This window comes from Eleginops maclovinus, chromosome 9 (assembly GCF_036324505.1).
Source record: "Eleginops maclovinus isolate JMC-PN-2008 ecotype Puerto Natales chromosome 9, JC_Emac_rtc_rv5, whole genome shotgun sequence".
Taxonomy (NCBI): Eukaryota; Metazoa; Chordata; class Actinopteri; order Perciformes; family Eleginopidae; genus Eleginops; species Eleginops maclovinus.
This window is the reverse complement of record NC_086357.1, coordinates 10,628,222-10,651,914: the sequence shown is the minus strand read 5'-3', so window position 1 is coordinate 10,651,914 and position 23,693 is coordinate 10,628,222. Positions and strand designations below refer to the sequence as shown.

Sequence of the window (23,693 nt, the reverse complement as noted above, 5' to 3'; positions counted from 1 at the left end):
TAAAATTTGAAAGGATTAGCATTACTTTCATGTATCAAGGGAAATTAATAGGTGAGAGGATAGATGACAATCACAATCTTGACTTTAGTGGACTAAATAACATTAGAGTGAGAGATCTTCGTTTGTTGAATTTCGTTACGTGGGCGCGGCTTAGGCAGTTCAAAAATGTAGCTGATTTCTGATTGGTCAATGACTTTGTATTCATACGGATTCGACCAATGCTCTTTACCGATTGGACAAGAAGTGGCCATCCCTTGCTTACCATTGGCTGATCAAACACCACGCCGAATTTCAAACCGTCATTCGGTGTGTTTTGGAAGGAAGAGTGATTTTAACGTTTGCTAGTCAACATTAGTTGCAGCTCACATGCTATACGTTTTTAAAACTACGTGATATGTAGCTAGCCACTAGCTACTGCTACTTTATCTAATTTGTAATGGCTGAAACTGAGAATTTAGCACGGAGAGGATTTCTGGACATTAGTCCAGTAAAGCGAGCCGAAGCTAACAAGGAGAACGATGTTCCAGTTTTGGTTTTAACACTGTTTTCAAAGGCTCCTTTTGTGACATTTGGAACAGTGAAGTTGGGCACCTCCAAATCGGCTGTTCTGCGTATTGAGAACCCTACAGAGGATTCAGAAGTGGATGTTACGATTGAAAAGATCCCTGCAAGTAAAGGATTTTCTGTGGACAACAGGACGTTCACGATTCAGGTAAGTTATGTTCTCAGCTAACGTTAGCGTTTCTCTGCACTGAGGGACACAACTCCCATTGCTCGATATACCATTAATGTTTTGTTTTTTTCTCCATTGAATGACCATGTTCCCATGTGCTTTGCGATTGCAGCCCGAGGACTCATTCAATTTGAACGTAACATGGACTCCAACAGAAGAAGGTGGAATAAGAGAGCTCATCGTATTCAATGCCAATGGGGTCCTCAAACACCAGGCTGTTCTGCTGGGGAGAGCAGAAGCCCCCAAAAAGAAAAAGGTAAATACCCTGTTGTAGAGCTTTATCAGTGATTTAATGTATAATATTCTTTCTGAAGTGGGGGAAATATGCAGCTTTTATACCTTATCATAGTAATCCTTTTGGACGTTTTGGTGGACAAGGCATTTAATGACATCAGATTCAGTTCTAGGAAATTGTGATTAATATTTTAATTCAATTTCTGATGTAATAATCAAGATGATTAATCGTCAATATATCTGGCAAATTTACAGATTACGAAAACGATAGTCTGTTACGTTTCTAAATTGGATTTCTATGTCATAATACACGACAGTTCTAGTGAAACAGTTGCTTGGACGGACTTCTTTGTTGTTGGGGTTCTTCCAGTAATGCTGATACACAATGTATAAAAAGAAAAATTACTCAAGTTAACAAGCCTGATATTCCTGGTTGGTACTCTTATTTGGTTTAATCAAGCTGTTTTCATTTAAACATAAGTGATTTTAACATGACAAATACATTTTGTTTTTGTTTCAGAAAAGCTTATGGGACACTATCAAAAACAAAAGGGATAGTGAAAACGTAAGCGCACCCAGGAGAAGAAAAACTGAGCAGCCACTGAAGATGGCAGCCAACAAAACCTTCCAAGTTTCCCGAAAGTCACAGTACAAGCGGGAAAAGCCACGCAGCCCTCTTGCCTCCCTCAATAAGTGCGCAGATGTCAGAGAGAGGTCCCTCTCCAAGCCTACTCCAATGGTCGATTACTCCCAGAATTCAGAGGAGCAGAAGGCCTATAATTCCTCTCAGAGGCAACGGTCTCTGGGTTTGTCTGACCAGGAGAATATCCATTGTCTTCAGAATGACTCTCCTCTTGTCTTGCTCATCCCTGCCGGGAAGCTGATGGACTCTGGCAACATGTTTGCTAGTCCAGATCTGCACATGGGCAAACCCGAAAATAGAGATCTAATCAAGATGCTCAACAAGACGCTGTCACCTATCGGTACACCGGAGATGTTTAAGAAGTTCATGCCACGTATTCAGTCAGACAGCCCACTTTCCACTGCTTTAAATTCTGCTGACAGTGGGTTAACTGGAACCCCGGTTCCCTCTTTGAAAGACGCACTAACCCTCATTGACTCTGATCTGAGCAAAATGAACACCAGTTCTAGAGACACAAGTTCAAGCTGTGACTTTTCAGATTCATTGGACTCCAAGAGTGGGACTCGTGGCTGTGGACCTGAAAAAAATGCCCTTCCAGCGTTACCTGATAGCCCACTTGGGTCAGACTCCAATGAGCCGAGGCTAACCTTCTTTGTCAGTAAAAATATTGTTGTGAGTGAGGTTGTTTGCAAGGGTGATAAGGCTACGGAAAGGGTCAAAAAGACCTCTTTTACTTCTGCCACAGTGATCAAGAACAAAGCACCAGTGGAGGCAAATCTTTCAAATGGAAGGCTGATAAAAAAGTCAAGACGAAGGCTCTTAGAGAAAACCCTGGAACTGTCTGATGGAAGCAGTCAGTGTGAGTCTGCACCAGGCACTCCTAACCTTCCTGTCATAAATCTAGAAACGGACACCAAAGGTTTGCAAAACTCTGCCAACTCCCCGTGTGATGACAGAACTCCAGCCCAGGAGTTAACCTCTTCCAGGCTGTCTCCACGGCTTGATGGCTCCCCTACACCCATCACCTTCCCCGTCACCTCCCCCCCATCTTTGGCCCCGGCTCGCTTCTCTTTCTCAGGCACTTCCACGCCCCCAGCAGCCCCCACTCCCCTTGTTTTGACTGTCAGCTCCCCGTCGCCCCTGTGCTCATCTTCTCCTCTTCACCGCAATCTGACACCACAGGCGTCTCCAACTCTGTCTGTATCCAAGTTTGTGCAGGACGAATCATTTCCCATTTATATGGCCGTGAAGAGCAAGAAGAGAAAGAGTGAGGAGTATTTAAAAAGTGATGTGAAGATTGAGGATGCTGGGAAAGCTGAGCGTGTGAAAAGGAGCAAGATGGTACCTGGGAAAATGGAGCCCCCAAGATCCTTCCAGGAGAGGAGGAGTGCATCACAGAAGCCGAGAACAGCAGGTGGGCAAAATATTAATTGATGTTAGGATATGTTATAATACGTTGTGTTTTTACAGAATGATTTAAACCTGTATATTAAATTCAGTGTGAAAAGATTTGTAACTTTTGTATCACAGCACAAAAGCCTTTTAAAGTTCTAACTACGATAAAATGTGATATTCAGAGCAATTTTTTTTGTTTACCTAAATAAATTCTTGACCTACTTCCAAAAATGTATTCTAACTTCCGTTGGAGCTTTGCCTTGTTTCTGGATTCTCGTCATTTACTGTTTTGCATTGTTCCCTGGGCTCAGTGAGATCGATGACAACATCCTCTCTAAAGATGGCCAGGTCTGTGGTTCCTGCCCAGGCAAAGCAACCAAGCTCCAAACTCACCTCATCACGAGGTTAGAATTTATGTTATTGCCTTTTTAAAGAAGTTGAATACATCTCAAAGAGTAAATGTGATAGTGAAATACAGAATGACACATTTGTTCTCCCCATTTTTTTCAGATGTCCAGTCTCTGAAGTCATCTCGCAGTTCCTCTATGAAGACAGCGAAGATTGCTGCTGTAGCGCAGTCAAAGCTGACCTTTATTAAGCCGGCGGCGCAAACAGGTATTTGGATGGAAGAACATTCTACATTGGTCATGTGTTGCAAAATGTGTCTTGCTTGTTTGTTTATCTCAATATTTGTATCAAGTTTTCTGCATTTTCTAAATTTGTTCCAGCCATACCTAGACACCCAATGCCGTTTGCCGCCAAGAACATGTTCTACGATGAGAGGTGGATCGAGAAGCAGGAGAGGGGATTCACATGGTGGATCAACCACGTTCTCACCCCGGATGACTTTAAAGTCAACACTGAAGTCGCTAAAGGTAGCATTTTGCAGGCTTTCACTCCTAAAACATGCTTAGGAAAATCTTAAGTGCACAGTGTTTGGTTCCATTACAGTTGAATCACTTAACAACTTAAGCGCAGTTATTGTCACTGTGGAATATTTCTATATAGGAGTATCAGAGCACAAGCTGATTGTACATGGCGATTACTAAACTTTGCCTTTTCTATTTTTTTCCTGTGTAGTTAATGCTGTATCCATTGCCATTGGCAGCGACGATAAGTACAGCGTTCCCAAAGCTCCCACCAAAGAGGAGATGTCTTTCAGCACTTACACGGCCAGGCGGAAGCTGAATCGCCTCCGTCGCTCTGCCTGTCAGCTGTTCACTTCTGAGGCCATGGTCAAGGCCATTCAGAAGCTGGAACTGGAGGTGGAGGCCAAGAGGCTGCTGGTCCGGAAAGATCGCCATCTTTGGAAGGATATAGGTATCTGAGTGTTATATACTGAGTGGGCTTATCAGTGAAAAACGTTTTTGCTGTATCATTATCAGGGAAATATCTGCTGAAGTTATGCTCTGTGAACCCCCCGGATTAGTAACTTAATTTCTTTCTTTTTTTGCTCTATTTCAGGTGAACGGCGAAAAGTCCTCAACTGGCTTCTTTCATACAATCCGCTGTGGTTACGGATTGGGCTCGAGGTATTCTGATACAAACATTTTTCCTTCTGCTTTTATCCCCAAGACAATCCTTCAAGTTTCTTCACTCTCCATGCAACATTTGCTTAACACAAATGTTGTTCCCCCTCAGACGATCTTCGGGGAATTGATCTCACTGGAGAGCAACAGCGATGCGTTGGGTCTGGCCATGTTCATCCTCCAGCGGCTGCTCTGGAACCCAGACATCGCTGCGCAGTTCAGACACGCCAAGGTGCCAAACCTTTACAAAGAAGGTAAGGGAAGAGCACCAGGGGTTATTGAACTGGAAACTGTTACTATCATACAAACCTTCAGGAGGAACTCGGGACAGTTGGAGACTTTTTTTCCTTATGATACATTTGAATTCAAAGTAGTAAAAGGCAATTTTTTGGGTCACGAGCAGAAACATAAACGTATTTCACCATATCAATTCGCAGAGAGCAATATGACTAAGAAAAAAGAAAGGAAATTGACAACTTGGGTTTTAGTTTAACTTTAATTAACAGCTTGATTCACCATTCTATCTATGACATGAACCAAACTTCTAAGCATATCCCAGCAGCTAAAGGCAGGGGTCCAATTAAATGGGAAATTCAGTTCAACTGCAATTAAAATATTTTGCAAGGTTTAGATTTGCCGAAAATGTTAAGCAGCAACCTTCGACTATTTTCATCTATTTAAATCTGCTGATTATGCTGACAATAGGGAATATTTATATACATCCAACATTTTGACGTTGCATGTCTTTAATAGTGCTGATTGTTTTGTATACCTTTTTGCTTTGCTCTTTATTTCTATGTGCGAACAGGCTCAAAAATAGATCAGTTATATACATCAAGCACCTTGTTGGAATAGCTTCGGCAGCTATAATTATTCCTCCGCCTTTTTTTTCACAGCCATTTCCTGTTGATTCACATCTGACCCTTTTTTTTGCACTCAACAGCTAACTTACTTTATTTTATGACCATCTAGGTGTTCAGCTTTTTAAAAGGATTCAGCATATTTCCTCCCACAGCACTTGTACTGTCAGAGCCGCAACAAAGTTTAATGAATAGAAAGAGAAATGCATACTTTAATTTAGATTTAGTTTTAAGATAGGATGCACTTAATTGAACCCTTTTGGTGTAATTGTTTATACAATTTACATATTTTTGCAGCTCTGGTACTGGAATTGTATATATTTAAAACTACCGTTGCTTTAAATATAAGGGTCAAGCATATCAAGGTTTGTTTTGCGTTTTATAATCCCTAGTGCTGTGAATTTAATACGAGTTGAGTACCCCTGTTATGATAAGAGAATTTCATCTTAAACTCAGTGGTATCAACTCTGTAGTAGTACCAGAAAACAATGGATTTTTTGTGTAGTTCCTCATGAAAGTTGTCTATGCTGTGTACATTGTCAGACTTGTGTTTCTCTGAACTGGTTAACATTTCTTGAATTTTTCTTGGCTAGGCCACGAGGAGGCGCTGTCTCGCTTCACTCTGAAGAAGCTGCTGCTGATGGTGTGTTTCCTGGACAAAGCCAAAGAGTCACGACTGATTGAACACAACCCCTGTCTGTTTTGCCTGGACGCAGAGTTCAAGGTAGGCTAATGCCCTATTATGTCAACAATACATAAATAAACATTACATGATTCTTTTATTTGAGGCCAAAGGTACAGCCTTTCCAAACAAATAAAAATGTACTTTTGGTTCATGACAATTTTAGCCTTTTTTTATTTAGTTGATCTAGAGATCCTATGCTGATTATACCAAAATAAGTTGAAAATCCGGGTTATTTTTTAGTAGAGGATAAAAGCTGTGAAAGTAAGGAACATGAATAAATGTTATTCAAAGATATAAATACATTAAACTGTTACTTCTGTTCTTGTTGTCAGTCATTCTGTTAATTTAGTCTGGCAGTGTCATGCTGCGTCCCAATTATACAAAAGGTTTAGGCCTTCTCACTTTGTACAAATACAATCATAAACATGTATTATAAGATCACACTAAACAGTTAATCATCCACAGATGGATTGATAGTAAGAAGAAAAATGACTTTATGTTTAGAATTTAAAATACAAAATCATACTTGGGGCAGCTTCATAAATACCAACAAGTTCAGTGCCGTATGTTTCAAAAGATGGAAACTGTAGATGGAGTTTATCTATACTTGAATTTCAATGCAGAGGGAGCCAGCACACTAGTATGGTATTTTAAATATCAAAGAGAATAAAACGGCCCTAAGTGAACCTCACATTCCCCATGTTTTCTGAATGTTATCTATCATTCAACATAGTGATGATAACTTTTCCACAGAGTTCATTGTATTTCCTATCATTACATCTCCTTGGTTTGCATCCAACTCTGCCATGTGTTATGTTTCTTCCTTCTCAGACGAGTAAAGACCTGCTCCTGGCCTTCTCCAGGGACTTCCTGAGCGGAGAGGGGATCCTCCCCCGGCACCTGGGCTACCTGGGGTTGCCAGTCTCCCACATTCAGACGCCCCTGGACGAGTTCAACTTTGCTGTGAAGAACTTGGCGGTTGACTTGAAATGCGGCATACGTCTAGTGTGAGTGAGACGACCTGAATTTAAATGTGATGCTCTGGACCCTGATGGCATTTTGGCTCCCTGGGATTCTCACTGAAGGATATCTCTCTTACTGTCTGTTGATGTTCAAATATAGGGTGGATTTCAAAAGCAAAGTCGGGGTCTTGGTAAGGCCTGGGCACTTTATCAATATTAGATGGTTATTATGATATGAGCCTAGAATTTTGATTTTTTTAAATTTTGGATATCTGTCCAACTATCCTAGCATGACATAAATGTGTCTCTTCCCCTGTTTTAAGGGCAGCATTTTAGTAATGTCCATCAATTAATTTTCCCTCACAGTTTTCCCTTTTCATATTCCTGTTCAATTATTGACATTTACCAATTTAGTCATTCTATCCACATTACGATGGTTTGGATATTTTCAGAAAGCGCCAAAAGGAAACAATACAATAACCATTACAAAATGGATATAGGAGTATTTGGTCAATAATATTGATTTTCTCCATATCGCCCAGCTGTATTCTTGGTGTGTTTCTTTCAATCTGTCAACTTTGAAAGCATGAAAAGTAAGAAAGTGCAACAGCGTTTTATGTTTAATACTTGAATTTTGTCTGAAAATAATGCAGAATATTCCACATCTCTGGCAGGAATCACTGGTAATAATAACAATTCTGTAGTTGTTGTTATTCATTCATTTATTTTTTGCCCCTGCCCATTACAGAGCCCTTTGCCTACCTAATTAGTTAAAAAACCAATACCTTCTCAATCAATAGCTGCTATTGTATTACCATCAAAGCCAGGGCGCCATCACAGGCTGTCTACCCAGAAACATGCAGGAAATTATACAAAATGTGAAGATATATTGACTCGAGTAGTGACTTGTTTCCTGCAAAAATGAATAACATTTCCGCTTTCCTATCCAAATGCTACATCAAAAAAGGTTTTTAGATTGTTGTCATTAGCAATTCAATGATTTACAGTGCTAAAAGATGAAAGGAAAGGCCGACAAAGATTCTTGTGCAGCATCATTAAAAAAAAAAAAAAAATGTCATCATGGGTTTCGCAGGCGTGTGATGGAACTCCTCATCCAGGACTGGAGCATGTCAGCCAAACTCCGCTTGCCAGCAATCAGCCGCCTGCAGAAGATCCACAACGTCGACATGGCTCTGCAAGTGCTCAAAAGCAAAGGGGTGGACCTTAAGGATGAACATGGTAATTATAATTTCCCTCCTCACCAAAAAGCAAACCTCCCAACCTGGAAGAACGTTTGTTCTCCACTTAATGAGAGTTGTGTGTTTTTCTGTTCATGCGTGTTCTTTAAAGAATTGTTACATATTGATTTATTTGTGACATTTTCCCCCATTTGTGACATTTTCCACTGCAGCATGAACATCTGCCATTTCACTGTTACCCCCTTTGTGTTTGAACAGCTGCTGTTGTTGTTGTTCTTGTAGTTGTAGTACAGCAGTGCAGCAACATAATTGGATTGCTTTGCCTGTTATGTGACTGAGTGTTTTTGCGATTTTGCACAAGTGAACATGTGTGACTAAGGGAAGTGTTCCACAAACATCAAGGAAGTAAAAAAAATGACTAACACTAACTTTGCCTGCAACTAAATATCTAAGACAACATGAAATAGCTTCAGCAACGGCTGTGTTCAAGGTGTAAAAAGATAGTATTATGGGTATGAGGCTGCAATTACTACATATAATAATCCATCTGTCATTATTAATAATGTTGGTAAAATAGTGACAAGTTCACATAACTTTTTCCTAAAGCTCAAAGCAATGTCTTTGAATAATTCTTCCTTTTTAATCAAACCTCAAAATAGTTAATTTACAATAATGTGAAGCGCATAAAAGCATCGTCGAGTATGAGAATATTAAAGGTTGCTTTTATATTTTTGATAAAGAAATTACTTTGATGCATTCATCTTAATGTGGCTTGAGGAAATGAAAGATTTGTGTGTTCACTTCCAGGCTCTAACATTGATTCCAGAGACATTGTGGATGGACACAGAGAAAAGACTCTGAGCCTGTTGTGGAAAATCATCTTTGCGTTTCAGGTGTGTACACTTTCCAATAGTGCACAACATTTGTGGGGGGATGAGTTAATTGACATACTGTACATCAAATGATCCTTAAGGTGGAGGTGATTCTGGACGGGGAACAGCTGAGGGAGGAAATTGGCTTCCTGAAGAGATCTTTGACGGCCAAGCGGAGGCTGGCGTGCCTGAGGGCCGACCGGGGACTTCAGCCGAGTCCTGCAAAGAGCCAGGTGCCGTACCAACACGGCAGCTCCAAGATCACCCTGCTGATGGACTGGGTCCACGCTGTGTGTGACTTCTACAATCTCAAGGTGAGTTTGAATTTCAGCTCAGACTTTCTAGTTGGATGATTTTTGCTAGTTTCCCTGCTGCACAAATATACACACACTTGCCCTACATAACCACTCCCTGTTCAAAAGCGGGTTCATATTTATAAAAAACATTTTATCTGTTGCTGTGTTTTGTCTTGTTTCTGCTATGTTCCCATTTTCTGTCTATTCCTTTGAATTGTTTGAATACGCTACAATAAGTGATATTCAAAAGGAAAACAACTTTAAATGTCAAAACAAAACCCCCCCCCCCCAAAAAAAACAGTTTTTTGTATGCTGAGTTCATTTGTGTTTTCAAAACACAATTGAACTCAGCATACACTATACTGCAGTCAAGTATCTTTACATATTAACATAGTAATCAGAAAAAATGTCAAATGCCTAGTGTGCTTTATTCCTCTGGATTATTATTCACCTATGTTACAATCCAATCATAAAAGTGCTTTTTAATAAATCGTTACGTGTATCTGTGCAGGTGGAGAACTTCACAGTGTCGTTCTCGGATGGCCGCGTCCTCTGCTACCTCATCCACCACTACCACCCGGGCGTCCTGCCAGAGAGGGCCGTCAGTCACAGCACCACTCAGACAGTGGAGTGTTCACAGAGGGGCCGCCTGGAGCTCAACTGCTCAGCCAGCGACTCTGACAACTCCTTTGACTCATCGCCCACGGGACTGAATGGTAATTGTGTTTCGGTGTCTTCAGGGCAACTGTCTGCCGTGGTGCATTACTTGTACAAAGACATCTAGGGTGCAATTTCTAAGACAGTATTTTCAGATTGATGTAATGAGTTAAAGAGATATTTCCTAAAAAAACAACAACATTTGGATTAATATTTGAACAGAATGAAACAAGTAGCTAGTATATACTAGCTAGTTGTACTTGTTTCATTCTGTTCAAATATTAATCCTTTCTAGTATGACCTAGCTTCATTTTCTACTGGTCTGTCTGGGCATGTTTCATGATAATATAAATTAGTTGAATATTATAAACTTTAAACCTGAAGTCTCTCCCTTTTATAAAAAAAAAGAAGAGATTTCAAAGGCATTGGAGAGACCGCAACAGGCTTGTGATGTCTTTATCTGTTATTTTTGTGAACAGGCCCAGATTCTCCATCTGTGGAGTTCAAAGAGCTCCTGGAGAATGAGAAGAATAACTTCAGACAGGTCAACACTGCAGTTTCTTTCCTGGGCGGAGTTCCTGCCATGATCAACCCAGCGGACATGTCCAACACCATCCCCAATGAGAAGGTGAGCGCAGACGGGTTTCCTCCTCCCTCTACAGGAACACAGATCATTGTTCTAATATTAGTGCAGATTTGTAAGAAGCTGCTTAATATTCCAGTCCATATTTACAGTGCATATGATGTTTTTCAGTGCAGCTGACTATTTTGCATGGAAGCCCCACACTTTTCATTTCCATAGGTTTAGCCCCAAAGTTATGTATTACTATAAGGCACAATAAAAGGACTATGCCAGTGGTTTTGCAAAATATGCACAATCAGGGTTTCCCCCAGAAAATGTGTTAGTCAAGGTGGTGAGGGGGGGGGACGTACTCATCTCCGGGGGGGGGGGGGGGGGGGGGGGGGCCGGAAGTCGGCCGGCTACGTCGCATGAAGAAGCCGGCGATTTTGGGCTGAGTTTTTCGATCCATTTGGCTGTGAACATTGCGAGAGAAAATTACGTGCAAATGTCAAAGGCAGGCTAGGCTATAATAATATAGCCACGTGTAAACGTTAAACACAATTAGCCTTGATAAGAAAACATTACGCTTATCCAGGTAGCCTACTAGTGAACAGTTGACAGACTATTATTAGACTAGTATAGAATTCAATAATAATCTTACCTTGATACGACAGGTTGTCAGCCATCCAAATAGTCTTTCCGAAAAATGCTGGTTTTGAAGGATGTTGGTCGAACGATGATAGCACAATGACATATACCACTAGATGCCGCTGTTCGGACGCATCACGCGATTCAGAGGCATATTTGAAGCCCCACATTTTAAAAACGTTTCTTTTATTTGTTTTTTGTTTTTTATTTTAAAATGCGTTCTGCAGAGAAGATAGACTGTCAGTCACGGTTTGGAATGAAAGGTAGAAAACATGAAAGAGTAAAACGGCAAATATCGCTATAGGCCTATATCTATATCATTTTTTATTTTTTTTCTGGAGACGTGACGTTAGTCAAGGCGGCAACCCCGTGTTGTTAAGGCGGCCGCCTTAACAGGAAAGCGCTGTGGGAAACCCTGTGCACAATAAATCCTAGGACCATACATGTCTTCATTGTGCAATATCAACTGGCTTTACCTTTGTTCACAAAATCTAAACTTCTAAAATAAAAAAAAAAATCTAAAATTTAAACTCTGTAAATGCTAATTGATGAAATGCTTTACCTTCATCCTCATCTGTTTATTTCCAGGTTGTGATGTCTTACCTCTCCTTCCTGTGTGCTCGTCTTCTGGACCTTCGCAACGAAACCAGAGCCGCTCGAGTCATACAGGCCGCCTGGAGGAAATACAGGTTAAAGAAAGACCTGCAGCTCTACAAGGTGGGTTCAGTGTTTGGTGCAACTGGTGAGGGATGGAGTTTTACTTGTTTTGTATTTATTTTAGCACATTTTCGAATTGAGAGAGCATTTTTGTCTGGATAGATTCATATTTAATCACTGCAGCACATTTTCCAACTTAAGTTTTGTTCTTCAATTTCCTTACTTTATTTTTTATTAAAAAAACGTGTTGCACAAAAAACACGGTTGTATTCACATGGAAGTCTTGAGTCGGGTCACTGCTGTTTGGGATATAAACTACATACATGTACAATTTGTATCTTAAGACTTTTAAGAGTTGTTTTGATTAAACAAATGCTGTGTTAAAGTTATTTTAGATTGTACTTAATGATTACATTACAAGAGAACTTTCTTTACGTTTTCTAAAGTAAAATGGAAAGATACATCTGATTAAAACTGCAAAGGGAAAAAGGGTTTACTACTTTTTATACTAAAAAACAGAATTGTAACTTAAATCTAGATAAGTATAAAAAGTCATGTTGAACTTGTTTGTTTTTTTTGTCTGGGTACAGGAAAGGAACATAGCTGCTGCGAAAATCCAGTTAGTTGTGAGGAGTTTTCTGCAGAAGCGCAGAGCTAAGAGACAGAACCAAGCTGCAATTATCATCCAATCAGTCTGGAGAGGTTTTGTGGCCCGCAACAGGCTGAGGCTAAAAAAACAGGCCCATCTTCGGGCTCTACAGCATGAAGCTGCAACTGTCATTCAGGTAGGTGTTTGCAGTAAGAAACGGGGTGTTAACAGATACTAAAGATTGTACATGTTTACATAAGAGTTAAAAAAAATATATGTTTAAATTATTGAAATACTAATCATTACAGTAGAAATAAAACAGTACACAATTTGTATTCTCAAAAGGCCTTAACTTGTTGAACAATACATTGATGTTGGTCCTGTATTTACATACTGTCTAGCCAACATTTACCATTCTTTCAATTTTGTTGCTGGAAGCACACCTGCTGTGTCATGTTTTTGTAATTGTTCTTTGTATATGATGTCCATATAGGCTCAGTGGAGGATGTTTTCGTCTATGAGGGCTTACCATCGTCTCAGATACTACACCATTGTTGTCCAAGCACAATGGCGAATGAGGAGGGCAGCCTCTGCTTATAGGAGAATATCCTGGGCGGCAACTGTCATTCAGAAGCACTCTCGAGCATGGGCTCTGGCAAAAAGAGACCGTGAACATTATCTTCACCTTAGAGCTGCAGTCATGAAAATACAAAGAGGGTACAGAAGATGGAAAACCCAGAAAATGGAGAAGGAAAACCGTGCTGCCAAAATGATACAAACTGTATTTAAGAAATGGTATGAGGAAAAATTGGCAGGGAAAACTGCTGCTGCTTTAAAGATTCAGTCTTGGTACAGAATGCAGACGTGTCTCCATCAATACAAAAAGATAAAGAGAAGCACTGTGCTCATTCAAGCCCAGTACAGAGGTCATGCACAGAGGCGCTGCTTTCAGATGTTAAACCTACAGCACCACTCGGCTATTGTGATTCAAAGTGCCTACAGAGGACATGCCCTCAGAAAACAGGTGGCAGAGATGAGATGCGCTGCTGTCATAATTCAGAGCTGGTTCAGGGCCTCCATGGAAAGGAAAATGTTATTGAGGATGAAATGCGCTGCAATTACCATACAGGCAGCCTATCGTGCAAAAGTGACTCGAGAGGCCCTGAAAAAACAGCACAAAGCAGTAACCGTAATTCAGACAGCTTACAGGAAGCTTGCTGCCCAAAGGCGCTACCTTGTCCTGAGACAAGCTGCAGCTGTGATACAGCAAAAGTACAGAGCCACAATTTTGGCTCGTAAGACACAGAAGGATTACAATGCTTTAAGGAATGCTGCACTTGCCTTACAAGCTCACTGGAGAGGCAGAACTGACAGAAAGAGGATGGAGAAACGGCATCAGTGTGCCACTCTGATACAGGCAAACTACCGTCGGCACAAATCGCAAGCAGAGTACAGGTCCAAGAAGGCCTGTGCTTTGGTTGTACAGCGTCACTACAGAGCTTATGTGGCTGGAAAGGAGATGAGAAAAACATACCTGAGCATGAGAGCAGCCTGTGTTACACTCCAGGCAGCCTTCAGAGGCATGAAAGTCAGGAAAGAGCTGAGGAAACATCACAAGGCAGCGACTGTCATTCAGTCTTCAGTTAGGATGTTTGTTTGTAGGAAACGGTATATCCTCCTCCAAAGTGCAGCGATTATCATTCAAAGTCAATACAGAGCTCTTCTGTTATGCAAGGCGCAGCAAAAAAAATACAGAGCGCTGAAGCTGGCGACCTTAAAGATACAAGCCGTCTATCGGGGATATAAAGTGAGAGGAGACTTAAAGAAGAGGCACAACGCTGCCAGAGCCATCCAAGCTCGGTTCAGGATGCACATGATGCGTAAGGCCTACCTTGCCACCAAGTGTGCCGCCATCATTATTCAGCAACGTTATAGGGCCAATATGCACAGAGATCAACAGATGCAGAGTTACAGGACAATGAAATCGGCTGCTGTAGTTATCCAGGCAGCATATCGTGGCCACAAGGCCAGAAAGAAGATTGCAGAGATGCATCAAGCTGCTATAATCATACAGAGGAAGTTAGTTACTATTCGGGATAGAAATCGGTTCCTAGCTCTTAAAGCAGCCGTTCTTGTTTGTCAGCAGAGGTACAGAGGGGTGACTCTGGCAAGAAAAGACCGATTAGACTATATTTCAAAGCGCCGCGCAGTCATTTGTCTGCAGACGGCCTACAGAGGATGTAAAGTCAGAAAGCAGTTGCGTATCCAGCATTCGGCAGCTGTAACAATTCAGTCTCACTTCCGAAAGTATCAGCAGAGAACTTGCTACAAGTCCCTTCGCTGGGCTGCCAGTGTTTTGCAAGCACATTACAGAGCCAACAAGAAAATGAGAGAGGAGATGAAAGCCCTCAGGGCCAAGAGAAATGCGGCAGTTGTCTTACAAGCTGCATTCCGAGGAATGACAACCAGACGAATTATCAAACGAAGGCATCAGGCTGCCAATGTTCTCCAGAGAGCTTACAGAGCCCACTGTGAACACCAGCAGTATCAGACCCTAAAATACTTCGTTCTCACCATTCAGCGAAGATATCGGGCCAATGTGGCAGCAAAGGAACAAATGCAACAATACCAAAGGATGCGCAGTGCTGCTGTTGTTATCCAGGCAGCATACAGAGGCAATCAATTCAGAAAGGAGGTTGCTCGTTGGCATCAGGCTGCCATTGTGATCCAGTCTGCATTCAGAAAGCACAGAGAGGAAGTCAAATTCCAGGCCATGCGTCTGTCTGCCATTATCATCCAGAGATACTACCGCTCCTGTATTCTTCAGAGACAAGAAAGGAAAGAGTTTCTAAAAGCAAGACATTCGGTTATTGTCCTTCAGGCATCTTTCAGAGGTCATCGTGTGCGAAGCAGCCTGGCCAAAATGCACAGAGCTGCTACTGTCATTCAAGCAAACTTCAAGAGGTATAATCAGCAGTCAGCCTTCAGGAAACAACGCTGGGCAGCCTGTGTCTTACAGCAGAGGTGTAGAGCTTGGAGACAGAAAAATGCAGAGATTGAACATTATCAACAGTGCAAAAAAGCAGCTACCGTGCTACAAGCTGCATTTCGTGGAATGAAATCCAGACAACTTGTCAAACAAAGGCATCACGCTGCCAGTGTTATCCAAAGAGCTTACAGAGCCCACTGTGAACGCCAGCAGTATCGAACCCTGAAGTCGTCCGTTCTCACCATTCAACGAAGGTATCGGGCCACTAAAGCTGCAATGGATCAAATGCAAAATTTCAACAAATGCGCAGTGCCGCGATCGTTGTTCAGGCAGCATTCAGAAGCCAACAGGTCAGAAAGGAGGTTGCTCGTTGGCATCAGGCTGCCACTGTGATCCAGTCTGCATTCAGAAAGCACAGAGAGAAAGTCAAATTCCAGGCCATGCGTCTGTCCGCCATTATCATCCAGAGATACTACCGCTCCTGTATTCTTCAGAGACAGGACAGAGAAAAGTTCCTGAAAGTAAAACATTCTGCCATCATCCTTCAGGCCTCTTTCAGAGGTTATCGTGTGCGGAGCAGCCTTTCCAAAATGCACAGAGCTGCTACTGTCATTCAAGCTAACTTCAAGAGGCATCAACAGCAATCAGCATTGAGGAAGCAACGCTGGGCAGCCTGTGTCTTACAGCAGAGGTTTAGAGCTCAGAGACAAAGAAATGCTGACATAAAACGTTATCAACAGTGCAGAAAGGCAGCTACCGTGCTACAAGCTGCATATCGTGGAATGAAATCCAGACGAGTCGTCAAACAAAGGCATCACGCTGCCAGTGTTATCCAGAGAGCTTACAGAGCCCACTGTGAACACCACCAGTATCAAACCCTAATATTCTCCGTTCTCTCCATTCAGCGAAGATATCGGGCCACTGTAGATGCGAAGAAACAGAGGCAACAATACCAAAGGATGCGCAACGCTGCTGTTGTTATCCAGGCAGCATGCAGGGGCAATCAAGTCAGAAAGGAGGTTGTTCGTTGGCATCAGGCTGCCATTGTGATCCAGTCTGCATTCAGAAAACACAGAGAGGAAGTCAAATTCCAGGCCATGCGTCTGTCTGCCATTATCATCCAGAGATATTACCGCTCCTGTATTCTTCAGAGACAAGAAAGGAAAGAGTTTCTAAAAGCAAGACATTCTGCCATCGTCCTTCAGGCAGCTTTCAGAGGTCATCGTGTGCGGAGCAGCCTTTCCAAAATGCACAGAGCTGCTACTGTCATTCAAGCTAACTTCAAGAGGCATCAACAGCAATCTGCATTGAGGAAACAACGCTGGGCAGCCTGTGTCTTACAGCAGAGGTTTAGAGCTCAGAAACAAAGAAATGCTGACATAAAACGTTATCAACAGTGCAGAAAGGCAGCTACCGTGCTACAAGCTGCATATCGTGGAATGAAATCCAGACAACTTGTCAAACAAAGGCATCACGCTGCTAGTGTTATCCAGAGAGCTTACAGAGCCCACTGTGAACACCACCAGTATCAAACCCTAATATTCTCCGTTCTCTCCATTCAGCGAAGATATCGGGCCACTGTAGATGCGAAGAAACAGAGGCAACAATACCAAAGGATGCGCAACGCTGCTGTTGTTATCCAGGCAGCATGCAGGGGCAATCAAGTCAGAAAGGAGGTTGCTTGTTGGCATCAGGCTGCCACTGTGATCCAGTCTGCATTCAGAAAGCACAGCGAGGAAGTCAAATTCCAGGCCATGCGTCTGTCTGCCATTATCATCCAGAGATATTACCGCTCCTGTATTCTTCAGAGACAAGAAAGGAAAGAGTTTCTAAAAGCAAGACATTCTGCCATCGTCCTTCAGGCAGCTTTCAGAGGTCATCGTGTGCGAAGCAGCCTTTCCAAAATGCACAGAGCTGCTACTGTCATTCAAGCTAACTTCAAGAGGCATCAACAGCAATCTGCATTGAGGAAGCAACGCTGGGCAGCCTGTGTCTTACAGCAGAGGTTTAGAGCTCAGAGACAAAGAAATGTTGAGATAAAACGTTATCAACAGTGCAGAAAGGCAGCTACCGTGCTACAAGCTGCATATCGTGGAATGAAATCCAGACAACTTGTCAAACAAAGGCATCACGCTGCTAGTGTTATCCAGAGAGCTTACAGAGCCCACTGTGAACACAAGCAGTATCAGACCCTAAAAGCTTCCGTTCTCACCATTCAGCGAAGATATCGGGCCACTGTAGCTGCGAAGAAACAGAGGCAGCAATACCAAAGGATGCGCACTATTGCTGTTGTTTTCCAGGCAGCATTCAGAAGCCAACAGGTCAGAAAGGAGGTTGCTCGTTGGCATCAGGCTGCCACTGTGATCCAGTCTGCATTCAGAAAGCACAGAGAGGAAGTCAAATTCCAGGCCATGCGTCTGTCTGCCATTATCATCCAGAGATATTACCGCTCCTGTATTCTTCAGAGACACGACAGAGAAAAGTTCCTGAAAGTAAAACATTCTGCCATCATTCTTCAGGCCTCTTTCAGAGGTTATCGTGTGCGAAGCAGCCTTGCCAAAATGCACAGAGCTGCTACTGTCATTCAAGCTAACTTTAAGAGGCATCAACAGCAATCAGCATTGAGGAAACAACGTTGGGCAGCCTGTGTCTTACAGCAGAGGTTTAGAGCTCAGAGATTGAGAAATGCTGACATAAAACAATATCAAGAGGTCAGGAAAGCCGTTATTTTTTTACAAGCCGCTTTCCGGAGACTGAAGTCCAGAAGAATTGTCAAACAAAGACATCATGCCGCCTGTGTTGTCCAGAGAGCTTACAGAGGTTTCTCTGAACGCAAACAATATCTGAAATTGAAGTTTTCTGTCCTTACTATTCAGCGAAAATATCGGGCTTCTGTTGCGGCTAAAGCGCAAAGAATGCATTACATTGAAATGCGCAATGCATCCATCACGTTTCAGGCGGCATACAGAGGATGGAAAGTCAGAAAGGAGGTTGCTCGTTGGCATCAGGCTGCCACTGTGATCCAGTCTGCATTCAGAAAGCACAGAGAGGAAGTCAAATTCCAGGCCATGCGTCTGTCCGCCATTATCATCCAGAGATATTACCGCTCCTGTATTCTTCAGAGGCAAGAAAGGGAAATGTTCCTGAAATTGAAGAAATCAACTATTACCCTCCAGGTAGCTTTCAGAAGCTGGTGTGTCAGGAGGGATATACGTCGACAAAATCAAGCCGCCATTGTAATCCAGTCATTCTGGAGATGCTCTGTGCAGAAGCGTATCTTCCAGAAGAAGCGAGAAACTGCTGTGAAACTTCAGCGACGGGTCAGGGCACTGCTGCTCGGCAGATTGGAGAGAAACAACTACATCCGAATGAGGAAGTCTAGTATCACGCTTCAATCGCACTGCAGAGCCTGGATTGCAAGACGACAGGTAATGGGCTTTATTTATTGAAAGGTTACTGTTTGTTGGGACCTTTCATTCCTTTCAGGCAGCCTTTATTTAGCATTCACTAATCTCATAACAAGTAATCCATCAGTTATTTTAAGCAAGAAGATGTTAGTCAGGGGAAATTAAATGAAACCACTGTCTGCCTGGAAAAATGCTGACTATTAATGTTTCATGCGTTGTGAACGTGCCAGTAGGCTAAACAAAAAAGCTTACCTTATTTACATTCTATTTTGTTCCAGGTACTAGAGAGAGCCAAAGCAGAGAGGAGGCTCTATTTTACATCAGCGGTCTTCCACCATCTCAGTGCCATAAAAATCCAAAGAGCACTCAGATCCCATTGGGCTTTGGAGTCGGCCAAAAGACAAATCCATTGTGTCATCACAATACAGGTACAGAAACAGAACCCACAATGAATTTTGAAAACAAACTCTGTCACTTCTGATGACTTCAATGAACAAGTGAAGGGAACAACATTTCTTACTATGATTTGCTTTTGTTTTTCCTAGCGATGTGTGAAGGCGAGGCAGCAGAGGAGGCGGTATCTTGAGGACAGGAGGAATGTGGTTGTAGCACAGAGAGCGGTCAAGCGTTGGTTAGCTCGTCGCCAGAAGGCGGCATCCGTCATCCAGCAGGCCGCCAGAAAATTCCTCCTCCTCAGACGCCAGAAGAGGGTTGAACAGGGCATTGTCAAAGCTCAGGTAATTCAACTAGTGAATAGTTAACTTGCCACAAATTACTTCTGTTAATAAAATGATAGGCTCACTGTATTCTTAGCATGGCTTTCAATAAGAGGCCCATACGAACGTTGAATCAGGTTTTTTGTGGTTATAATTATTCTCATTCGTATTGGCTTTACTGTGCTTTTAAACGAAGGGATAACGGACAAAATTCAGTCACTCCTCATCCTATTGTCTTCTTCATTAGTGGACACAGTAGTCAATAACATGTTATTTTCAGTAACTGTGTAAATGTTTCTGACCCGAAGGCAGACAATATTCAAATTTCAAACTAGAACATATGATCACATGAGGACAAAAAGGCTAAATCTGTTTAGGAATACATAATGTAATGAAATCTTCTAATTGTCTTTCTCCTCTTCATCTCCCCCAAAGGCTCTCTGGAGAGGACACCGCTCCCGTCTACTGAATGACAAGGCCAAGGTGGTGAAGTTGAGACACCGCTTACGTGAAGTCTCCGCCTGCGTCCGAAATGAGGACAAATTGTGCAACAAGACGTCCTCTGCCCTGGACTACCTCCTCCGATACAAACACTTCTCGTACATCCTTGAGGCCCTGAGAAACCTAGGTGATAATGCATCCATATGACATGACAATAAAGATTCCTGCTAAAACCATAGTTATATTTTAGTCATAAGTAGCTTTAATGAAAGATTAACCTCTTTTGGTAGTTAATGAAAGACAGCAGTTTTTATTCTCTTCCCTCATCCGTATTTTGACTGTGTGTTTTTTTAACGTGTGCTTGCAGAGACTGCAACCAGACTGTCCCCAGAGTGCTGTGAGCGACTGGTGGAGAGCGGAGCCACAAAAATCATCTTTACACTCGTCCGCTGCTGCAACAGGAGCGTCCCCTGCATGGACGTCATCACCTACTCCATCCAGATCCTCCTCAACCTCTCCAAGGTACAAACCACGCCTGCCCTGCTCATGAAACGTTGCCATAAAAAGGCAAAAGGGTCATGGAGTGAAAAAATAACGATGGGGATTATAGCAATCTGTGAAACGCTACTTTGACACTCAAAGCTACACTTACCTTGTGTTGAAAGATGCTACATAAATAAAATAAACTTCTTCTTTTGAAAACAAGGTATTAGCATATGTAATATGTAGCTGAGTCTTTCATATTTTGCTCACATTTCCTATTTTTTATCACAGTCAAAAAGTTGGGCTTGCAATGCCAAGTAGACACTTTGATTTGAAAAGTATGTTTTTTTTGGTCACAAAATGCGTAATAATGTAGTATTCCAACACAAATCTATCTAGCATGTGTATATCACAAACAGTTTTGAAGTCTTCAAATCCACATGTTTGCCCAAAAACTAATTATAAGGTGATTTTAAAATATTACCTTGAACTTTCATGAAACAAAACACAGTGGGATGTTAGTGGGTCAAACAAAGACACGTACAACATCCACCTGGATACAACTTTTGTAGCAACATGCCAAAAGGTAGCCAATTGTTGATGGAACAAAAATTAACTTTATAAAAACTATATTTATTGTTGTTAGTTCATGTTGCAGCACCCATACGTCTACAGAACATGGTGCTGAAAAGCAGGTTATTATTGAACTTATCTGACATGAGTTTGGTTCACATGGTTAACACTAGTGAGTTGAGCTGACAGTGACTGAGAGCCACAGCATTTCTTCATCATCTCTCACTTCCCCACAGACTTAAAGCTTGTCTGTTCCTTGTGTTATATCAGGATCAGTTTCTCTTCCTTAAAACAGTTCAGACTGATGTTTCTGTCTGTTTTAGGTTGAATTGTTACTGTTCCCACAGTTTAATGGTGTCATTGTGGTTACTCCTTGAACATTCTGCATTGTCTGCATTTTTTTTTTAATGAGGAATAAATCTAACTATAAAAATGTGTAGCACAAAATCGTACAAGATTCTGGTTTGTTTTCAGATACGGATGGAAGTGTAGTTGAGAAAATGTGGATTCTATTTGTAAGAAATTCTGGTTTTCAACATGAAACATTTTCCATCGTTGGCTCTATTCAACAGTTCTGCACCAGCATTAATTGTTTGTCCTCATGTGTAAATAGCAGTTTGGACTTTTAACCTTTTTTATTTTGGAAGAAGGAATGCCAGTACATTATACAACGACCTCAAACCAGCAGATGGTTTAATCAAAGCTTTTCAAAGGAAAGGTGACGCAAAAGCATTGATGGTGTAACTCTCTGATAACACCTGACCTGAGGAAAGATTTTGAATTTTTATCAATTCCTAGAATATCAGGTGACCCATTGCGTAAGTTTGGACATTCCACCCTCTTGATTTTTTTACTTGAATGTTAGCACTTTAATTGCTTGGCTTGAAAAATAATCAGCTAGATAAACATGGGTAAATGTGAACAAAATATGAATACAAAGACTCATCCTTTATCATATTATCACACCGGACTGTTAATTGCCTTTGTGACATCTTACATCTTTTTCTTCTGTTTGTCTGCACGAGTGGTTAATGGAGCTTGATTCCCTGTCTTTTCTATCTTTCCCACTCATCCACAAACTATTCTTTCCATAGTACCACAAGACCATCGAGGTAGTTTATTCGGTGGAAAACTCCGTGGAGACTCTGCTGGATCTGCTGCAGAGATACCGGGAAAAAGCCGGAGATAAAGTGGCAGAAAAGGGCGGGAGCATCTTCACAAAGGCCTGCTTCCTTCTTGCTCTCCTCCTGCAAGACAAGCACCGCGTTGTGGTCCGTAGCTACTTTGACATAAAGACTGTCGAAATATGTTATTATAGAATACACATGAGAAAATTCAAATTTCACTATTGTAGTTTTGTAAATGTAACACAAACTCTCTTTTTTAGGAGGTTATGAAGCTACCCAAGGTGTTGGATAGGATAAGCAGTATCTACCGCCTCACTGCCCGCAAACACAAGATGGACGCTGAAAGAACTGTTACGAAACAGAAAATGAACGCATCAATCAACGGGAGCTTTTTCATTCAAGCAACGCCTCGTAAATCCCGCCCTGGACCAAAGTAAGTACTAATTTATCTATGTGCAGTAATCGATTTGGCTGAGATGCACAGATTTCATATGTATGCCGAGGTAACTAACATCCTGTTTTGTTTTTCAGATTTGCACCGGATTGGGTTCTCAGAAAGGACAAACTAAAAGATATTGTGGATCCTCTCAGGGCCATTCAGATGGTGGCAAACACACTCAGTATTGTGTTGTAAATAGACAAGCTTTTAAATGTTCTTTTACCATCTCCTGTGCTTCAAAAAATAGTGTATTTTTTACTATCTCATATCCATGTATTGCTTATAAATATTAAAATGGATATGTTTCTTAAACGTGGGCCAGTTTCATGATTCTATCTATTGTGTTTTTATACTGAAATGAGGCTGAGCAGGTGTGTGTCAAAATGAAATCTGGCTAACTTGCTCCCAGGTTGGTTTTTGCCACCTAATGTAATTGTTAGCACTGTTAACCAAGCACTCTACAATGAGGAGTGTTAAAGCATTTGTAGAATGAATTACATCATAGTGATGTTTGTCATTGTACTAAGATGACTAGATCTTTCAAATAGCTTCCTTATCATTAGACCTAAATGTGTCAATGTCATTGCAGAATTGTACAACTATTTTGGACAATAAAGGCACTATTCTCTTAATTAGAGTTGTATATATTTATAAAATATACATATGACCCATTTCATTTAAACAATGCAGCAATAAATGACTCCATAAGATCAGAAATATGCAGTTTTTAAAAAGACAATTTGATTTTTTTCAACAGCTTCTATATTATGTGACCTAATGACTTGAAATCAATGTGATATAATTATTGAACATCGGATACATCTTTAATTAAAGTAAAACCAATATTTTATATGTTTATACTTTTTTTTTTTTATATGAATAGCTTTGAAAAATAAACTTTCATTATTGAAAAGCCTAATTTCTTTGCAATAGCTTTCATTTCACGAGACCTTTTCCTGGTGTACTTGAGGTCTCCATCTGCAAGGACTGGTGTTGT

General features: G+C 41.5%; 1 protein-coding gene across 1 annotated transcript; it reads left to right on the top strand.

Moving 5' to 3' along the window:
- Nucleotides 1-367: 367 nt before the first annotated feature.
- Nucleotides 368-23,546, top strand: aspm (assembly factor for spindle microtubules). Its single transcript, XM_063891459.1, is given in 27 exon segments — nucleotides 368-712; nucleotides 846-989; nucleotides 1,488-3,024; nucleotides 3,317-3,409; nucleotides 3,516-3,620; nucleotides 3,734-3,880; nucleotides 4,086-4,325; nucleotides 4,470-4,537; nucleotides 4,647-4,788; nucleotides 5,988-6,118; nucleotides 6,911-7,086; nucleotides 8,135-8,280; nucleotides 9,048-9,133; nucleotides 9,214-9,426; nucleotides 9,920-10,124; nucleotides 10,545-10,693; nucleotides 11,864-11,992; nucleotides 12,523-12,717; nucleotides 13,015-15,811; nucleotides 15,814-18,938; nucleotides 19,196-19,345; nucleotides 19,463-19,654; nucleotides 20,069-20,261; nucleotides 20,442-20,596; nucleotides 22,225-22,401; nucleotides 22,518-22,690; nucleotides 22,789-23,546. Coding segments are annotated over 27 exon segments (11,247 nt in total). The 5' UTR covers nucleotides 368-436; the 3' UTR covers nucleotides 22,892-23,546.
- The last annotated feature ends 147 nt before the right edge of the window (nucleotides 23,547-23,693 follow it).